Source organism: Mobula birostris, chromosome 3, assembly GCF_030028105.1.
Source record: "Mobula birostris isolate sMobBir1 chromosome 3, sMobBir1.hap1, whole genome shotgun sequence".
In the NCBI taxonomy this organism is placed as follows: domain Eukaryota; kingdom Metazoa; phylum Chordata; class Chondrichthyes; order Myliobatiformes; family Myliobatidae; genus Mobula; species Mobula birostris.
The window spans coordinates 146,549,734-146,568,426 of record NC_092372.1 but is presented as its reverse complement, the minus strand read 5'-3'; the positions used below and the strand labels follow the sequence as shown (position 1 = coordinate 146,568,426).

The 18,693-nt window shown below is 40.9% G+C and overlaps 1 protein-coding gene across 1 annotated transcript in view; it reads right to left on the bottom strand.

Moving 5' to 3' along the window:
- Window positions 1-18,693, bottom strand: part of LOC140194728 (cytoplasmic dynein 1 intermediate chain 1) — a 208,536-nt gene that overhangs the window by 148,882 nt on the left and 40,961 nt on the right. Inside the window, exons 5-6 of the mRNA XM_072251990.1 lie at window positions 9,372-9,431; window positions 8,871-8,983 (exon numbers count right to left, since the gene is read on the bottom strand). Coding sequence (XP_072108091.1) covers window positions 8,871-8,983; window positions 9,372-9,431 — 173 coding nt within the window. The remainder of the gene's footprint in view (window positions 1-8,870; window positions 8,984-9,371; window positions 9,432-18,693) is intronic.

Genomic DNA, 18,693 nt, shown 5'->3' with positions numbered 1-18,693 from the left:
TTGCATTTCATAAACTCATTTTATCTTAATGTGAGATCACTGATTTCCCTTGAAATTATCTTTAAAATGAACATGTACCTCAACTGAATGATTGCATTAATATAAATTATTCAAATTATCAACCTCAACTCACCAACTTTAAACAAAATAGATATTTGAAATTTTAAATACTGAAAGTAACATTAGACTTCTATTAGACTTCAAATACAGTAACTAAAATCACTGAAGATTGACTTCCATTTGAAAACACACAAACCTAAACAGCAGGATTAGCAAAGTTCTTTTTTCTGTAAATCTGTTTTCATCCTTTTTCTTCCCTTCTCTCAAACTTTGAGATCTAACTAGCAATTTCAGACCAACAACAAATCAAACTATCTTTCTTATAATCGAGTCTGAATAACACTTAATATCCCATAACTAATTTGGGTTTTCATCAGCACTGAGGAATAGTGAATTTTAGAAATCCTTAAATCGCTTTCATTGTCTAAGTTGCAATCTTAACGTTTGAGTTACCACAAGGAACAATTAACATCTTATTCCCATAGTTTTCAACAGATTCACAAAAAAAACAACCCAATTCAAAGGCACTGTGCCAATGACAATTTATAAAAAGAAACAGACCAGCTTGACCTCCCTTCCCTCAAAAAAAATTACAAAGAGCAAGGTAAAATTCTTTGAAAGTTCTGAAAACTTGCAGCCTGTTATCTAGGCTGTGTGTAAAGGAATAGGACAAAAATCTCCTGTTTGGGGGAAAAAATTGATAAAATGTGCATAAAAGGATGCAATGTTACTTAAATACTTCTATTGTAAATAAACTTCAGTCACCACCACTAGAGGGTGCAATCTATTTGCTTCACAATTACATGACTAAAAGAAAAAGCGATCCATTGGTATTAGTCATTTTTTATTTGTTATCCAAAGTTCTTGGTAGTCATAAAAACATACTTCCAAAAATCTGTTACTGCATTCATGAGAACTTATAAACAGACACCACAGATACAGATCAACATATATTTAAATCTGATGTTTCTTGAATCAAACCAGACTGAATTTATACCAGATTGAAAAAGCATTCAAACCCCACAAGTATTTTCACATTTTACTGTCCCATTTTCTAAATTTAAAATATATTAGGGGATTTTTTTTGAGATAATCTACAAAACTTTGTGCATCTTGACAAATCAAAATAAATATTCCAAAACCTGTTAAGAATTCACTAAAAGTTAAAAACCAAAATTGAGACTGGAAAAAAGTATACACTGCTTTTGTAATTACTACACTAACTTTTCTCAGGTGCAATATACACATTACCTTACCAGCTCACCCAATTTGTTGATGTAGAAAATTAGAAGGTCACCTGTTTTCAATGAATTCATAAGAATCTATACCTCCTTTCTCTGTCAAGTTTATTGTCATTTCGACCATAAGCTGCTGGTACAGTACACAGTAAAAATGAAACAACGTTCCTCCAATGTAAGGTCCAACATTAAGGTAGATTTTCAACAGACCAAAGAAAAGTCAGGGAAATGATAATAGAGAAGCACAAATCCAGGGAAGGGTAGAAGACCATCTAAAAGGTAGTGAACATACCTCAGAGCTCATTGCAGCCCATCGTGAAAAGTGGAAAAAATATGAAAGCACAGCCATACTGCTGCAGCAGGCTACACCTCTAACCTTAGTCACCAGAGAGGAACTGCACTTGTAAGAGAGATTACTGCGAAACCAACATAAGTCAGTGGCTGTAACTGGAGATGAAGTTCATTGCTCCACAATCTCCAAGGTCTTGCACTAAAAGCGTATTTATGGAAGAATGGCAGGAAGAAGCTCTGGCCAAAAAAAAAAAAGACATATCCTTGCCTGTAAAGACTTTATGAATTGTCACTTAGATATTGTAAAGATGTGAAAAAAGGTCTTGTGATCAGATGAGAGCAAAGTGGAATTTATTGGCTTTAAAACTTAAGCTGTGTGTGTGGCATCAATCTAACACTGTGCATCAGCCAGGTAATGCCATCCCTTCTGTAAAGTATGGTGGAGGTAGCACCATGCCATGGGGATGCTTTTGAACAGCAGGTTCTGAAAGTCTGGTGATGATTGATGGGAAGATGAATGCTGTTAAATACAGAGAAATCCTGGATAAAAACCTGCTAGCCTCTGTTAGAAAGCCTAAACTGGGAAGAAAGTTAATCTTTCAGCAAAACAACGACCCAAAGCACACTGCCAGATCAACCATGGACTGGACTCAAATATAGAACATTAATGCCATTGAGTGGCTCAGTCAGAGTCCTGACCTTAACTCAATCAAATCTCTAGCAGGACCTCAAGACTGTTGTTCACCACTGCTCCCTAGCTCAGCGGTCCCCAACCACCGGGCCGCAAAGCATGTGCTACCGGGCCGCGAGGAAACGATATGATTTGGCGATATGAATCAGCTGCACCTTTCCTCATTCCTTGTCATGCCCACTGTTGAGCTTGAACGCATGTGAGGTCGTGACCCATGCGTCATCCATGTCAGCGCGGGAAGGAGATCAACTCCTCAAGCTTGCAAATGATGGCAGGCTGAAAAGTATGTTTGACATAACATCTCTGCCAGCATTCTAGATCAAAGTCAAGGCTAAATATCCTGTGATAGCCACGAAAGCACTGAAAACGTTGCTTCCATTTCCAACATATCTCTGCAATGAATGCAACGAAAACTAAATTGCGGAACAGACTGGACATAAGGAACCCCGTTCGAGTATCGCTGTCTCCCATCACCCCTCGATAGGACGGTGTTGTTGCAGGAAAACAAGCCCAGGGCTCCCACTGATTCAGCAATATTGGTGTGTTGCAATGATTTTATATGTTCAAACGGGGAAAATTTGTGCTGTGTGTTTAATATCCAAACATTACTTAAAATGTTATGATGCTATTGACTTATATAACCATATAACAATTACAGCACGGAAACAGGCCACCTCTGCCCTTCTTGTCCGTGCTGAACGCTACTCTCACCTAGTCCCTCCGATCTGCACTCAGCCCACAACCCTCCATTCCTTTCCTGCCCAAATACCCATCCAATTTTTCTTTAAACGATAATATCGAACCTGCCTCTACTGTTAGTTCATTCAACACCTACTTCAAGCTCCCCTGTCCTCCCCTGATAACTGACTTATCACTATATTCATGCGAGGAAAATATGCGGTGTGTTTAATATTAAATTCGTTAGATAAACCCTTTCAGAAACGAAATTGAGTGTATTAGCCACTTGTCACCTATATTCCGGTCGTGATTAACACCACCCCCCCCCCCATCTCCCGAACAGAATCGCCCAAAACGATTTGTAGAAAAAAATTGGCATGTACACGCATAAGCACTGTGCAAGGCTTCATGGTCATTGTAGTCTTTCTAGGGGCAAACCCAATGTATTTGACTGCTACTCTTGTCTGTTGGCAAACCTACCCCCCCCTCCTCCACCGCCCCCCCCCACTCCGGCTGGTCCGCAAGAATATTGTCAATATTAAACTGGTCCGCAGTGCATAAAAGGTTGGGGACCCCTGCCCTAGCTGACCTGGCACAGTTTGAGCAATTTTGCAAGGAGGAATTGGCAAATCTCGCTCCATCACATTGTGCAAAGCTAAAAGCAACTTATCCAAGAAGACTACCTGCTGTTAAAACTGCAAAAGGTGTTTCAACTCAGTACTGAGTAAAAGGGGATGAATACTTTTGAACTGCTGACAGTTTCTGAATTTTTTGGTTTTTTTATGCTTTACAATTTTTTGGGCTCTACTGTGACAAAAGATGCATGTGATTGACAAACAAAAATCCTCAGTTAAATTGATCAAAATCCTTGGTTGCAATACTCATTTTTGTGAGCAAAGGGTTGGGGGCTGAATACTTTTTCAAGACATTGCATATTCACAATATCACAAGCATCATCTTCCTCAACTACATGCAATTTTAATTTTTATTATTAAAATGGTCTTTTCCTTTTAAGAAAACTAAACTGAGCTAAAGCCCAAATTTCTTTTCTACCAAGAGCACTCACAACCCTCCCTCTGCTAAAACAATTCCTGCCAAATATCATGCAACTTGCTACAGAGGTACAAATTTTGTTAGAAGTCCACCCAGGATTTGGCTTGGTAACTCAAAGCCCAAACTTTTTCTTGAAAAGCATGTTACTAATAAAAATGTGCAAATGTCATAACTTACGCAAAAGCTATCTTAATTAAGCATGGAACACACATCAAAGTTGCTGGTGAACGCAGCAGGCCAGGCAGCATCTCTAGGAAGAGGTACAGTCGACGTTTCAGGTCAAGACCCTTCGTCAGGACTAACTGAAGGAAGAGTGAGTAAGAGATTTGAAAGTTGGAGGGGGAGGGGGAGATCCAAAATGATAGGAGAAGACAGGATGGGGAGGGATGGAGCCGAGAGCTGGACAGGTGATTGGCAAAAGGGATACGAGAGGATCATGGGACAGGAGGTCCGGGAAGAAGGACGGGGGGGGGGAGGAGGAACCCAGAGAATGGACAAGGGGTATATTCAGAGGGACAGAGGGAGAAAAAGGAGAGTGAGAGAAAGAATGTGTGTATAAAAATAAATAATAGATGGGGTACGAGGGGGAGGTGGGGCATTAGTGGAAGTTAGAGAAGTCGATGTTCATGCCATCAGGTTGGAGGCTACCCAGATGGAATATAAGGTGCTGTTCCTCCAACCTGAGTGTGGCTTCATCTTTACAGTAGAGGAGGCCATGGATAGACATGTCAGAATGGGAATGGGGTGTGGAATTAAAATGTATGACAACTGGGAGATCCTGCTTTCACTGGCAGACAGAGCGTAGGTGTTCAGCAAAGCGGTCTCCCAGTCTGCGTTGGGTCTCGCCAATATATAAAAGGCCACATCGGGAGCACCGGACGCAGTATATCACCCCAGCTGACTCACAGGTGAAGTGTTGCCTCACCTGGAAGGGCTGTTTGGGGCCCTGAATGGTGGTAAGGGAGGAAGTGTAAGGGCATGTATAGCACTTGTTCCACTTACATGGATAAGTACCAGGAGGGAGATCAGAGAGGAGGAATGGGGGGGACGAATGGACAAGGGAGTCGCGTAGGGAGCGATCCCTGCTGAAAGCAGGGGGCAGGGGGACGGAAAGATGTGCTTAGTGGTGGGATCCCGTTGGAGGTGGCGGAAGTTACGGAGAATAATATGTTGGGGACCCGGAGGCTGGTGGGGTGGTAGGTGAGGACCAGGGGAACCCTGTTCCTAGTGGGGTGGCGGGAGGATGGAGTGAGAGCAGATGTACGTGAAATGGGGGAGGTGTGTTTAAGAGCAGAGTTGATAGTGGAGAAAGGGAAGCCCCTTTCTTTAAAAAAGGAGGACATCTCCCTCGTCCTAGAATGAAAAGCCTCATCCTGAGAGCAGATGCAGCGGAGACGGAGGAATTGCGAGAAGGGGATGGCGTTTTTGCAAGAGACAGGGTGAGAAGAGGAATAGTCCAGATAGCTGTGAGAGTCAGTAGGCTTATAGTAGACATCAGTGGATAAGCTGTCTCCAGAGACAGAGACAGAAAGATCTAGAGAGGGGAGGGAGGTGTCGGAAATGGACCAGGTAAACTTGAGGGCAGGGTGAAAGTTGGAGGCAAAGTTAATAAAGTCAACGAGCTCTGTATGCGTGCAGAAAGCAGCGCCAATGCAGTCGTCGATGTAGCGAAGGAAAAGTGGGGGACAGATACCAGAATAGGCACAAACATAGATTGTTCCACAAAGCCAACAAAAAGGCAGGCATAGCTAGGACCCATACGGGTGCCCATAGCTACACCTTTAGTTTGGAGGAAGTGGGAGGAGCCAAAGGAGAAATTATTAAGAGTAAGGACTAATTCCGCTAGACAGAGCAGAGTGATGGTAGAGGGGAACTGATTAGGTCTGGAATCCAAAACAGATGGGGTACGAGGGGGAGGTGGGGCCTTAGCGGAAGTTAGAGAAGTTGATGTTCATGCCATCAGGTTGGAGGCTACCCAGACGGAATATAAGGTGTTGTTCCTCCAACCTGAGTGTGGCTTCATCTTTACAGTAGAGGAGGCCGTGGATAGACATGTCAGAATGGGAATGGGATGTGGAATTAAAATGTGTGGCCACTGGGAGATCCTGCTTTCTCTGGCAGAGAGAGCGTAGACGTGTACTGCGTCCGCTGCTCCCGATGTGGCCTTTTATATATTGGCGAGACCCGACGCAGACTGGGAGACCGCTTTGCTGAAACTTATCCGTGTAAGCGGAACAAGTGCTACACATGCCCTTACACTTCCTCCCTTACCACCATTCAGGGCCCCAAACAGTCCTTCCAGGTGAGGCGACACTTCACCTGTGAGTCGGCTGGGGTGATATACTGCGTCTGGTGCTCCGGATGTGGCCTTTTATATATTGGCGAGACCCGATGCAGACTGGGAGACCGCTTTGCTGAACACCTACGCTCTGTCCGCCAGAGAAAGCAGGATCTCCCAGTGGCCACACATTTTAATTCCACATCCCATTCCCATTCTGACATGTCTATCCATGGCCTCCTCTACTGTAAAGATGAAGCCACACTCAGGTTGGAGGAACAACACCTTGTATTCCGTCTGGGTAGCCTCCAACCTGATGGCATGAACATCGATTTCTCTAACTTCTGCTAATGCCCCACCTCCCCCTCGTACCCCATCTGTTATTTATTTTTATGCACACATTCTTTCTCTCACTCTCCTTTTTCTCCCTCTGTCTATACCCCTTGCCCATCCTCTGGGTCCCCCCCCCCCCGCCAACCCGTCTCTCTTCCTGGACCTCCTGTCCCATGATCGTCTCGTATCCCTTTTGCCAATCACCTGTCCAGCTCTTGGCTCCATCCCTCCCTCTCCTGTCTTCTCCTATCATTTTGGATCTCCCCCTCCCCCTCTCAAATCTCTTACTAACTCTTCCTTCAGTTAGTCCTGACGAAGCGTCTCGGCCTGAAACGTCGACTGCACCTCTTCCTAGAGATGCTGCCTGGCCTGCTGCGTTCACCAGCAACTTTGATGTGTGTTGCTTGAATTTTCAGCATCTGCAGAATTCCTGTTGTTTGCGTTAAGCATGGGGTTTTTAAAAACCGCTCACCCTTAAAGTACACCAATGTTATGTTTACGACGTCAGCCTTTTCCCATTTTGTTCAACCAGGCAAGCTTTTGCCATTATATATTAGTTCCCAGTGAAGCTGCTGTTCACCATTTGGCTGATTGATGGTGAATACTGCTCCATCAAAAGCTTATTCTTGGAAGCACAGATGTGCAAAAAATTATCTGCACAAGGTAGATTTCATTGAATGTGGCTACTTTTCATTGAAATGGCCAATTTTGCAGCAAAGTTTCTTGACATATTCAACTGCCTGATAATCCAGCTTGGATGCAGGAAAGTTAATCAACACACGGAACTCTACAAGTTTCAGCTTGAAGCAGAATTGTATCAACGTTAATCAGAAGTCAAATGCCTCCCACTGGCAACAATGTTGATTTTTCACACTTCTCAACTATACAAATTCAGATTCATTCCCCAATAGCAAAACCACATGTACATCTATCACATGCTCTCATTTCATGAATTCTGTATTAATAAACACAAGAAAAACCTGCAGATGCTGGAAATTCAGAGCAACACATACAAACTGCTGTCGGAACTCAGCAGGCCAGGTAGCATCCATGGAAAAGAATAAACAAAGAGCCCTGATAAAGCAACTCAGCCCAAAACATCGACAGTTTACTCTCTTCCATCGGTGCTGCCTAGCCTCCTGAGTTCCTCCAGCATTTTTGTGTGTGTTACTTCTTTACTTACAATATTACGCTAATAGTTACCATAATTAATAGTAACTATAATGGGAATTCTTATGTGTAAGCAGTTCCACATCACAGTATCTACAAAGTGGGTAAGGTTCTTGAGCTTTCAGGTAACCATAGCAACATAGCGTTGCCCATGATAATCCAAACTCATGAGGCCACTTGCTCGATGCTTTCACTTCTACATTTTCTTATTGCCCTTGGTTTATCTCCCACTTTATTGAATATTTGAATCCAAATTTCCATCCAATTCCCAGCTCCCTTACCCTGCTTTTCACCCCAACCCACAAAAAAGTTATTAGCTAACAATTTATCCTAATTTTGAGTAAACCCCATTCTAATCCCAACATTTCTGTGATAAAACATATCTGCCTGCTCTTGCAAGTAATGAAATGGGTAGACATACACATTAAGATTTAGGAAGTACGAATTAAGATTAAATGTTAAATGTAACACTTCCTGAAAAGGGAAGGCACTATTGAATGGCATTCCAGAGCAGACAGTGAACACTGACTCGTTGCAGATTCTTTTTGGCAAGTAAAAAAAAAAATGAAAATAATAATATGTAAACTATTGACCAAAATAGGGCTTAAGGTGCAGTATACGGGGTATGCTGAATAGGTTACTAGTGGGGCAGTATGTGGGGTGCAATGGGGGGGGGGTAAATCAAAGAAATTATGTGGGTTAATGGGGAGTCCACCAAGCAATGGAACAATTACATTATTTTGTCCAGAGTACATAAAACAACATAAAAAGGTTTGTGGAAGGTGCTGAAAGAAAATAGCAGGGGGAGCAACATGTGAGATATTAATACAAAGAGGAGAACATGGAAGGGGACAGCAACTACGTTATAGAAAGTGGGGAACAAGAAAAGCAGTAGTTAGGAATAGCAAATGCACAGAATGGAATGATAAACAATAGATACAAGGCAGACAGTTAATAAACTCTACCAAATGCTTAGGAGGTGAACGAGCTACAAATAATATTCTGCAGTCTACATTTTACTTATAATACATTTTAGCTCATCAATATTTTCTTAGTTCATATCAGTAAAACAAGATACCTTCAGGCTCATGAGCAACTGGCGTTTGGGTCTCTTTGGAGTATGACACCACCTCTCGAGGTAAAAAATCAACTTGAGTAATTTTTGAAATCACAAGTTTAGGCAAGCGGCGGCTGCATTGAACAGTGGGGTAAATATTATAATTTCCATTTCAGTATGAAATTGCTGCCATTTTCTTTAAAATATACAGTGAACTTCATTCACGCCAACACAAATCACATTTTATTTTCTCTCATTTTCTAAAAACAATGTACTTTAAAAAAAAAGCAAATGCTCAACATTGTATATCAGATGTTCCTTTACCAGTAATCTCAACAATTTTCTTTAAACAAAAAAGGAATACCTATGCAAACTACAAATTTAAATACTGTTATCACTTGAAATTATGTGGGCAACATTATAGTTCAGGCAATTAGCAAAAACATTAAACATACATTTATCACAAAAGATCATTCAATAGTTTTTGTACATCATGGGGAATACTAAAAAACAGCTACATACCCAAGATCAGAGTCAGATTGAAGCTGCAGTACAGAAGGATCGGTATCCCATTGTAGTGCTCTAATTAGTTCATCCAACAAGACAAAAAAAAAAAAAAGAGACATTAACTCAGCAGAACATTAACCATGATGCATGATTAATGACAGGAAAGAATGCAAGGTAAAATTAACAACATTTAATATATTTGGTAATATTTCCAGCAAGCTCAGTAAAAAATTAGTACATTTATTTCAGACTTCCAGTATCTGCAAATAATTGGTTTATGTTAAACACAGAACTCTGGGTATTTCTATTAATGATGATAAATAGTGGTATTCATGAGCAACCTGGCTAATGACTTCAAGAAACTGAGAGGGACATCAGTCACAAAATTCCAAAACATGTTGATGTATTTTTACTGTCTGCCGTGCACAAAGAAGTTTCACTTTTAACTGAATTTTAAGTACATACTGGATTTGTACATCAAATTCCTTTTAAACTTGCCTCAAAAGAAAATTAACAACCCAAGTACCCTTTAAATATGATCATTTTTATTGCAGCATTAACATTCAAAGTGCTCCATCTCATTCCAATGTGCAAAGAATTAGATGCTGAGATCTATTTTACATTTATTTTTATCTTTATATTTCATTGGCCTTTATCCAACTTCAATCTTATCTGGAGACAAATTAGCCAATTCAATTTCCACTCTACTTTCACCTGCTTCTTCCATATTAAAACCAACTTTCTAGATCAGGATAAAATTCAATAAGCAGCCAAGTCTTTGTTCTTTCTGGTGTCCATTACATAAATACTGATGTATGACAATCACTTGGAAAGTTTTTAAATGGCAGCTTTCAACAAAGTGAATATCCAAGCATAAAAATATGCAGGATGAGGAGAGTATTAATGGAGGAGGTCAGGGAGTTTTCCTGAAAAGGCAAGTTCATCATGACGTATGGCAGCTTAAAGGAGCTTTCTAAAAACCTAAAGTGGGGTAGTTGATTGTCTCTCTGTATAGCAAAGGTGGCAGAAAGTAAATGATATTTCATTCAGCGCTGCCACATTCATTGCAATGGTGAAATCCAGTAAGGGTCTTGTTACAAATTACTTTCACTGTCAAATACCCAATACACAAGAAAAATAAATTACGATTTTATACCATGTTTGATCATTGTGTACATCTCGGTCATAATAAACCTTCAACTTTCTTTTTAATTTTACTTATTGACATACAGCACAGAATATGCCCTTCCGGCTCTTCAAGCTGCACCACCAAGCAACCCTACTATTTTAATCCTAGCCTAACCACGGGACAATTTACAATGACCAATTAACCTACCAACCATGACGTTTTTTGGATGGTGGGACAAAACCAGAGCACCCAGAAGAGACCCCCACAGTCCAGGGAGAACATACAAACTCCTTACAGGCAGCGATGAGAATTGAACCCAGGTCGCTGGCACTGTTAAAAAGTTGTGCTAACCACTATGGTACAGTGCCACCCCTTTTTGTTTGTCCAATGGGTACATGAAACTTCCAGCTTTTGACCATGAAAAAGTTGAAAATGAATACTTTTGCAGATAACATATTATACAGTCAAAATACAGTATTAAGTGCAAACAACAGGAATTCTGCAGATGCTGGAAATTCAAGCAACACACATCAAAGTTGCTGGTGAACGCAGCAGGCCAAGCAGCATCTGTAGGAAGAGGTGCAGTCGACGTTTCAGGCCGAGACCCTTTGTCAGGACGTCGACTGTACCTCTTCCTACAGATGCTGCTTGGCCTGCTGCGTTCACCAGCAACTTTGATGTGTGTTGATACAGTATTAAGTGCCATTTTTGAAGATGATTGTAACAGACGACCATAGTTAGACTACTCTGAAATACATTAGTACAGCTGCACACTTACAAAGTGAGTGCAGGGAATTGTGCTAAGTTAAAGAAAAGGACCCATGCTATAGCTAGTGAGGCTAGAAATGGGAAAATAATATTTCATTTTACAGGTGGCTAATGAGATGGCACAGGAGAGAGGGCTAGAAATATTTTTCTGGGCTCTCTTCCAGGGAAGATGGGACTTGTACAAACAGGATGGTTTGCACGTTAACTTGAAGGGAACCAATATCCTTGCAGGAAGGTTTGCGACGGCCGCTCTGGGGAATTTTAAACTGGAATTGCAGGGGAATAGGAACCAGAGTGCCAGTGCAGCTCGTGAAGTGGTTGCAAGAAAAAGTAGATGTTAAACCTACAAACAAAGGACGGGAACCAGAAGGTCGAGTACGGTGGGACTAATGTTCTGAGTTGTGTTTATTTCAATGCAAGGAACATTGTAGGTATGGCAGGTGAGCTTAAAGTATGAATCAGCATGTGGAATTGTGATATTGTAGCTATTAGTGACACTTGGTTGCAAGATGGGCAGGACTGGTAGCTTAATGTTCCAGGATTCCAATGTTTTAGATATGATAAAAAGGGGAGGGATGGGATTATTAGTCAGGGAAAATATTACAATAGTGCTCAGACAAGCAGACAGGATGGCTCATCTACTGCAGGGATATAGGTGGAAACATGGAATGAAAAAAGGATGGCTATGTTAATTCCACATTACAGACCACCCCATAGTGAGCAGGATTTAGAAGAGCAAATTTGTAGAGGGAGCCAGAGAGCCAGCGAAGACAGTTGCAAGAAAAATAAGGTTTGATAGGTGATTTTAACTTTGCACATATTGACTGATACTCCCATACTCTAAAAAGAGATTGGCAAATGTGTTCATGAAAGTTTCCTTCATCAATATACAAAGGTCCCAATTAGAGAGAGAGAACCATACTGGATCTCCTATTAGGGAACAAGACAGAACAGTGATAAAACTGTGTGTGGAGGAACACCTTGGATCGAGTGATCACAATTCCATTAGTTTCAAGATAATTACGAAGGAGGATAGGACTGGTCCTTAGGACAAAATTCTAAATTGCAGTACGGCCAATTTTGGTGGCATAGGAAAGGATCTGGCAGGTAAGGACTTGGACAGGTTGTTTTCTGGCAAAGGGATATTTGGATCTTCAAAAGTGAAATATTGACAGTACAGAGTTTGTATGTTCCTATTAGAATAAAGGGCAAGGATAGGATAACAGGTTTAGAGAACTTTGGTTTGTGGGGTATGGAGGCCCTCATGAAGAGGGTGCATAGCAACTACAGGCAGCAAAGAACAAATGAGTTGCTGAAGGAGTACGAGAAATGCAAGAGAATACTTGAGGAAATCAGGAGGGCTAAAAGAAGGTATGAGGATGTTCCGGCACACAAGGTGAAGCAGAACACCAAGGGCTTCCACAGATATATTAAAAGCAAAAGGATAGAAAGGGACAAAATTGCCAACTTGACAATCAACACGGTCAGGTTTTTTGCATCTGTATTACTCAGGATTAAATCTGGAGCAAAAGAATGTGAATTACATAGGACCATAAGTTTAATGAGTAATATCACCAAGATACCTCTAAAGAATTTTGATGACAAGAGCTAAGATACAAGCTGAAATAGGTAAAGAACAATGGTTTTGTAAAAGACAAAGGTACAAGAAATGCGATATTGATGTTAAGGATACTATCAGAATGAGCTATTCAAGTCAAAAATATTTGTTTGTTTTATCGACTACACAAAAGCATTTGATAAAGTGAAGCACAATAAGTTATTTGAAATATTACAGGAAACTCTAGATCTAGATTCAAAAGACATTGGCCTAATCAGAAATCTGCACTGGGAACAAATTGCCGCTGTAAGGATACATGGAGAAGTGAGTCAGTTTACCAAAATCAAGACAGGCAATAGACAAGGGTATGTTTTCTCCCATGATTTGTTTAATGTGTACAGTGAAGCAATATTACAAAAAATAAGAGACATCTTGGGAATCAAAGTTGGCGGTGAAAATATCAATAATTTTAGACATGCGGATGACACCTAATTGCAAGTACGGAGGAAGAACTACAAAACTTAATTGATATAGTTGTTGAAGAAAGTGCAAAAATGGGTCTATCAATTGTAAAAAGATAGAATGTATGGTGATATCCAAAAAGAAGGAGAATCCCATTTGCAGGCCGAGAAGTACAGAACTTTTGCTACTTAGGAAGCTAGGTGACATCAGATGGCAGGTGCGACATGGACATCAAAATAAGAATAGGGATAGCAAAAGACACCTTTATGAGAATGAAGAGTATACTGACCAATACTAAACTAGGCATGACAACCCGCCTCAGAGTACTGAAATGTTACGTTTATGCAGTTATGTTATATGGCTCAGAATGTTGGACAATATCTAGTAACATGAGGAAACAAATTGAAGCAGCAGAGATGCGGTTTTTGAGCAGGATGCAAAGAATATCATGGGCGAAACAAATACCTAGCAAGGATGTCATGAACAGAGCAAACACAAAAAGAGAAATAATGTATGAGTTCATGAAAAGACAACGTAACTTCACTGGACATGTGATTAGGAAAGAGGAGTTAGAATGCACAGTAATTATAGGAAAGATTGAAGGGAAGAAAGCAAGTGGAAGGCAAAGATAAATGACGATGGAGACAGCAGCCAGAGAACTGGAAATGAATACCAATGAATTGATCCACTTGACCCGAAACAGGAGTGGATGGGCCATGGCAGTGAAAGCTCAAACTCAGGAGACAAAACACATGGACTATACCCAGATTACAGAGGAGGAGGAGCTTGCTGCCTTGAGTCAAATTAGGGTAATAAGCCCCAGGGCCTGAAGAGGTGTCTGAACTCAGGAAACCCAAGCAAAGAAAGAACATGCAAATTCCACACACAGAGCAGCAGAGATCATGACTGAACCTGAAGCTCCACAGTAGCAGCTCTAACATCAAATCATAAATGTCTCATTCACTCTTGTACACAAGACAAGAACATGTCACCTTCTCCACTGGTAATCAATTTAAGACTTTCTAATTAAGACTTTCTAATTAATGTAAGAGTTCTCTCTGTTTGGTGCTACCCCACGCTATTTGGTAAAGATAACTCATTGCGCTGATTCAGAATGAGGTTTTCCTACTTTAATATAATGATTTAAGGAAATATGACTTTTTTTTTAAATTTGCCAACCATGTACAATTCATCAGATGTGTTTTGTGAGGCACAAATGCTACCTCCATCAGATTGCAGAACTCAAGATATAGAAGGGTCTAGATGACTAACGCACACGCGCTGAAGTTGACAGAATGGTGTACACTGCATTCAAATTGAATATAAAAATAGGAAGGCTATGCTTATATAACCAAAGCATCGGTAAAGATACATGTAGACTACTATGTTAAATATTAGTCTCCTTTTGAAGTAATTAATATTAATGTATTGGGAGCAGCTTAGAAGTTTTACAAGAATGGTTCCAAGAATGGGCAAACCGTCTTATGAGGAAAGGTTGTATCTATTTGAGTTGGTAAGAGCGTGATTGGTACAAGTGATTGAGAAGTTGCAGAACCTGGACTTCTGTATCTTCCTCTGTAATTGGATCTCATCTTCCTAACCGGAAGACCACCGTTTCTGCGGGTCAGTGATAACATATGCTCCTTGCTGACGATCAACACTGGCACACCTCAGGGGTGTGTGCTTAGCCCACTGCTCTGCTCTCTATATACACATGACTGTGTGGCTAGGCATAACTCAAATACCATCTATACATTTGCTGACAATACAACTGCTGTTGGTAGAATCTCAGGTGGTGACGAGGGCATACGGGAGTGAGATATGCCAACTAGTGGAGTGGTGCTGCAGCAACAACCTGGTACCCAACGTCAGTAAGACGAATGAGCTGATTGTGGACTTCAGGAAGGGTAAGACGAAGGAACACATACCAATCCTCATAGAGGAATCAGAAGTGGAGAGAGTGAGCAGCTTCAAGTTCCTGGGTGTCGAGATCTCTGAGGATCTAACCTGGTCCCAACATATCAATGTAGTAATAAAGGCGGCAAGATAGTGGCTATACTTTATTGGGAGTTTGAAGAAATTTGTCATATCAACAAATACACTCAAAAACTTCTATACTTGTACCGTGGAGAGCATTCTGACAGGCTGCATCTCTGTCTGGTATGGAGGGGCTACTGCACAGGACCGAAAGAAACTGCATAAGGTTGTATATCTAGTCAGCTCCATTTTGGGCACTAGCCTACAAAGTACCCAGGACGTCTTTAGGGAGCAGTGTCTCAGAAAGGCAGCGCCCATTATTAAGGACCTCCAGCACCCAGGGCATGCCCTTTTCTATACTGTTACCATCAGATAGGAAGTACAGAAGCCTGAAGGCACACACTCAGCGATTCAGGAACAGCTTCTTCCCTTCTGCCATCCGATTCCTAAATGGACATTAAAGTGAGGTAGTGTCCAAAGCTTCAAAAAAAAAAAAAGAAAAAAAGTATTTTTGCACATTTTTAAAAATCTATTCCATATACGTAATTGATTTACTGGTTTATCATTATATTTTTCTCTGCTCTATTATGTATTGCATTGAACTGCTGCTGCTAAGTTAACACATTTCATGTCACATGCCGGTGATACCTGATTCTGAAGAGGAATGCAAATAACGTTGTAAGATTCAGAAGTTCGGTATAGTGAAATATAGTAGTCTAGTATACTGAAATGTATCATGATACTACACGTTCTTGACTCTTCTGTAGTTAACAGACTGGCTTTCTTTGCTATGTGAAGAAATACTTAGCTAAACAATTCTGAAACACAAACAACAGGAATTCTGCAGATGCTGGAAATTCAAGCAACACACATCAAAGTTGCTGGTGAACGCAGCAGGCCAGGCAGCATCTCTAGGAAGAGGTGCAGTCAACGTTTCAGGCCGAGACCCTTCGTCAGGACTAACTGAAGGAAGAGTGAGTAAGAGATTTGGAAGTTGGAGGGGGAGGGGGAGATCCAAAATGATAGGAGAAGACAGGATGGGGAGGGATGGAGCCCAGAGTTGGACAGGTGATCGGCAAAAGGGATACGAGAGGATCATGGGACAGGGGGTCCGGGAAAAAAGACGGGGGGGGGGGGAGGGAACCCAGAGGATGGGCAAGGGGTATATTCAGAGGGAAAAAAAAAGGAGAGTGAGAGAAAGAATGTGTGTATAAAAATAAGTAACAGATGAGGTACGAGGGGGAGGTGGGGCATTAGCAGAAGTTAGAGAAGTCGATGTTCATGCCATCAGGTTGGAGGCTACCCAGACGGAATATAAGGTGTTGTTCCTCCAACCTGAGTGTGGCTTCATCTTTACAGTAGAGGAGGCTGGGGATAGACATGTCGGAATGGGAATTCTGAAACACATTTGTTACATTGTATTTACAATTTTTAACTTAGCATTAACCCAGATAAATTTAGAGCTGTTTCAACCTTAAAATGAAGTGGGGAATAATTTCAAAAATGCTGCATACTTATAGCTTGCTTTTAAAGGATGTTCACCTACTTGTATTGATGTGGTTTGATTTAGCAAGTTATGTAGCACCAAATGGAATTTTACAGCATCTGATTTTTTTCCCTTTGTGTGCAGCATCTGCTTGCTTTCAGTAGACAATCTCCATTATACATTTTGTTTTCATTTTCATTTTTTTGGGATAAGCTTGTCATGGACGATGCAAGAATTTTTTTTATCTTCCTTAATTATCCAAGAGCAGAGGCTGTAGTTCACTGTGCAATTGGATAATAATTTAATCCTTGCAGTGATAGAAGAAAGTCAACAGATTTCAATGATAATACTGTGTATTTGGAGGGGGATTTGTAGTTGGGGAGCTCCAGGTCACTTCATTTTTTAAGTTTCATTCAGTGCTATGTTCTGAAGATTAATGACTAGTTTCCCCCTTTTTTCAAGATCACTGGCTTGGATACATCATTTTCCATTTTTCTTGCAATTCACAATATGATCCTATCCAAGCCTGTTGCTTGTGTACTTCTGTGGCAGATCCAATTATAATCTTAAGTCTGTGTTCTTTCCAACCACTAGTACCTTTTCACTCCTGGATAATAGAGAGACTCAGCCTTAAAAATATTCATAGACTTTCTTCCTCAAACTGATAGACCCAGAGGGAGGAATGAAATCACTTGTTTCTCCAACTGGTGACGCTTTTATTAACTTGAACAGAGATCACTAGTTCTAGATTCTCCCACCAAGGGAACAACATCTCCACATCCTTCCTGTCAAGACAGTTCAGAAACTCAGAATCAGAATTATTATCACCAGCATGTGACGTGAAATTTGTTAACTTAGCAGTTGTTCAATGCAATACATAATCTAGCAGAGAAAAAAAATAAAAATAATAAAGTAAATCAATTATGTATATTGAATAGATTTAAAATACGTGCAAAAACAGAAATACTGCATATTTTTAAAAGGTGAGGTAGTGTCCAAAGATTCAATGTCCATTTAGGAATTGGATGGCAGAGGGGAAGAAGCCGTTCTTGAATCACTGAGTGTGTGCCTTCAGGCTTCTGTACCTCCTACCTGATGGTAACAGTGAGAAAAGGGCACGCCCTGGGTGCTGGAGGTTCCTAATAATGGACGCTGCCTTTCTGAGACACCGCCCCCTAAAGGCGTCCTAGGTACTTTGTAGGCTAGTACCCAAGATGGAGCTGACTAGATTTACAACCTTCTGCAGTTTCTTTTGGTCCTGTGCAGTAGCCCCTCCATACCAGACAATGATGCAGCCTGTTAGAATGCTCCCTACGGTACAAGTATAGAAGTTCTGAGTGTATTTATTGACATGCCAAATTTCTTCAAACTCTATTACTAATAAAGTATAACCACTGTCTTGCATTCTTTATAACTACATCGATATGTTGGGACCAGGTTAGACCCTCAGATCCTAACACCCAGGAACTTGAAGCTGCTCATTCTCTCCACTTCTGATTCCTCTACGAGGATTGGTATGTACTCCTTCCTTTTACCCTTCCTGAAGTCCACAATCAGCTCTTTCGTCTTACTGACGTTGAGTCTTACTGACATTGAGTGCCAGGTTGTTGCTGCGGCACCATTCAACTAGTTGGCATATCTCACTCCTGTACGCCCTCTCATCACCACCTGAGATTCTACCAACAATAGCTGTATCATCAGCAAATTTATAGATGGTATTTGAGCTATGCCTAGCCACACGGTTATGTGTATATATACTATCGATTTGTAATCCAGGGAGCGGGAAGTGCAGAATCAAATATCGCTGTGATGATTGTACATTTTAGTATCAATTGTTTGGCAACAATAAAGTATATAGAGTAGAGCAGTGGGCTAAGCACACTCCCGAGGTGCACCAGTGTTGATTGTCAGCAAGGAGGATACGTTATCACTAATCCGCACAGATTGTGGTCTTCCC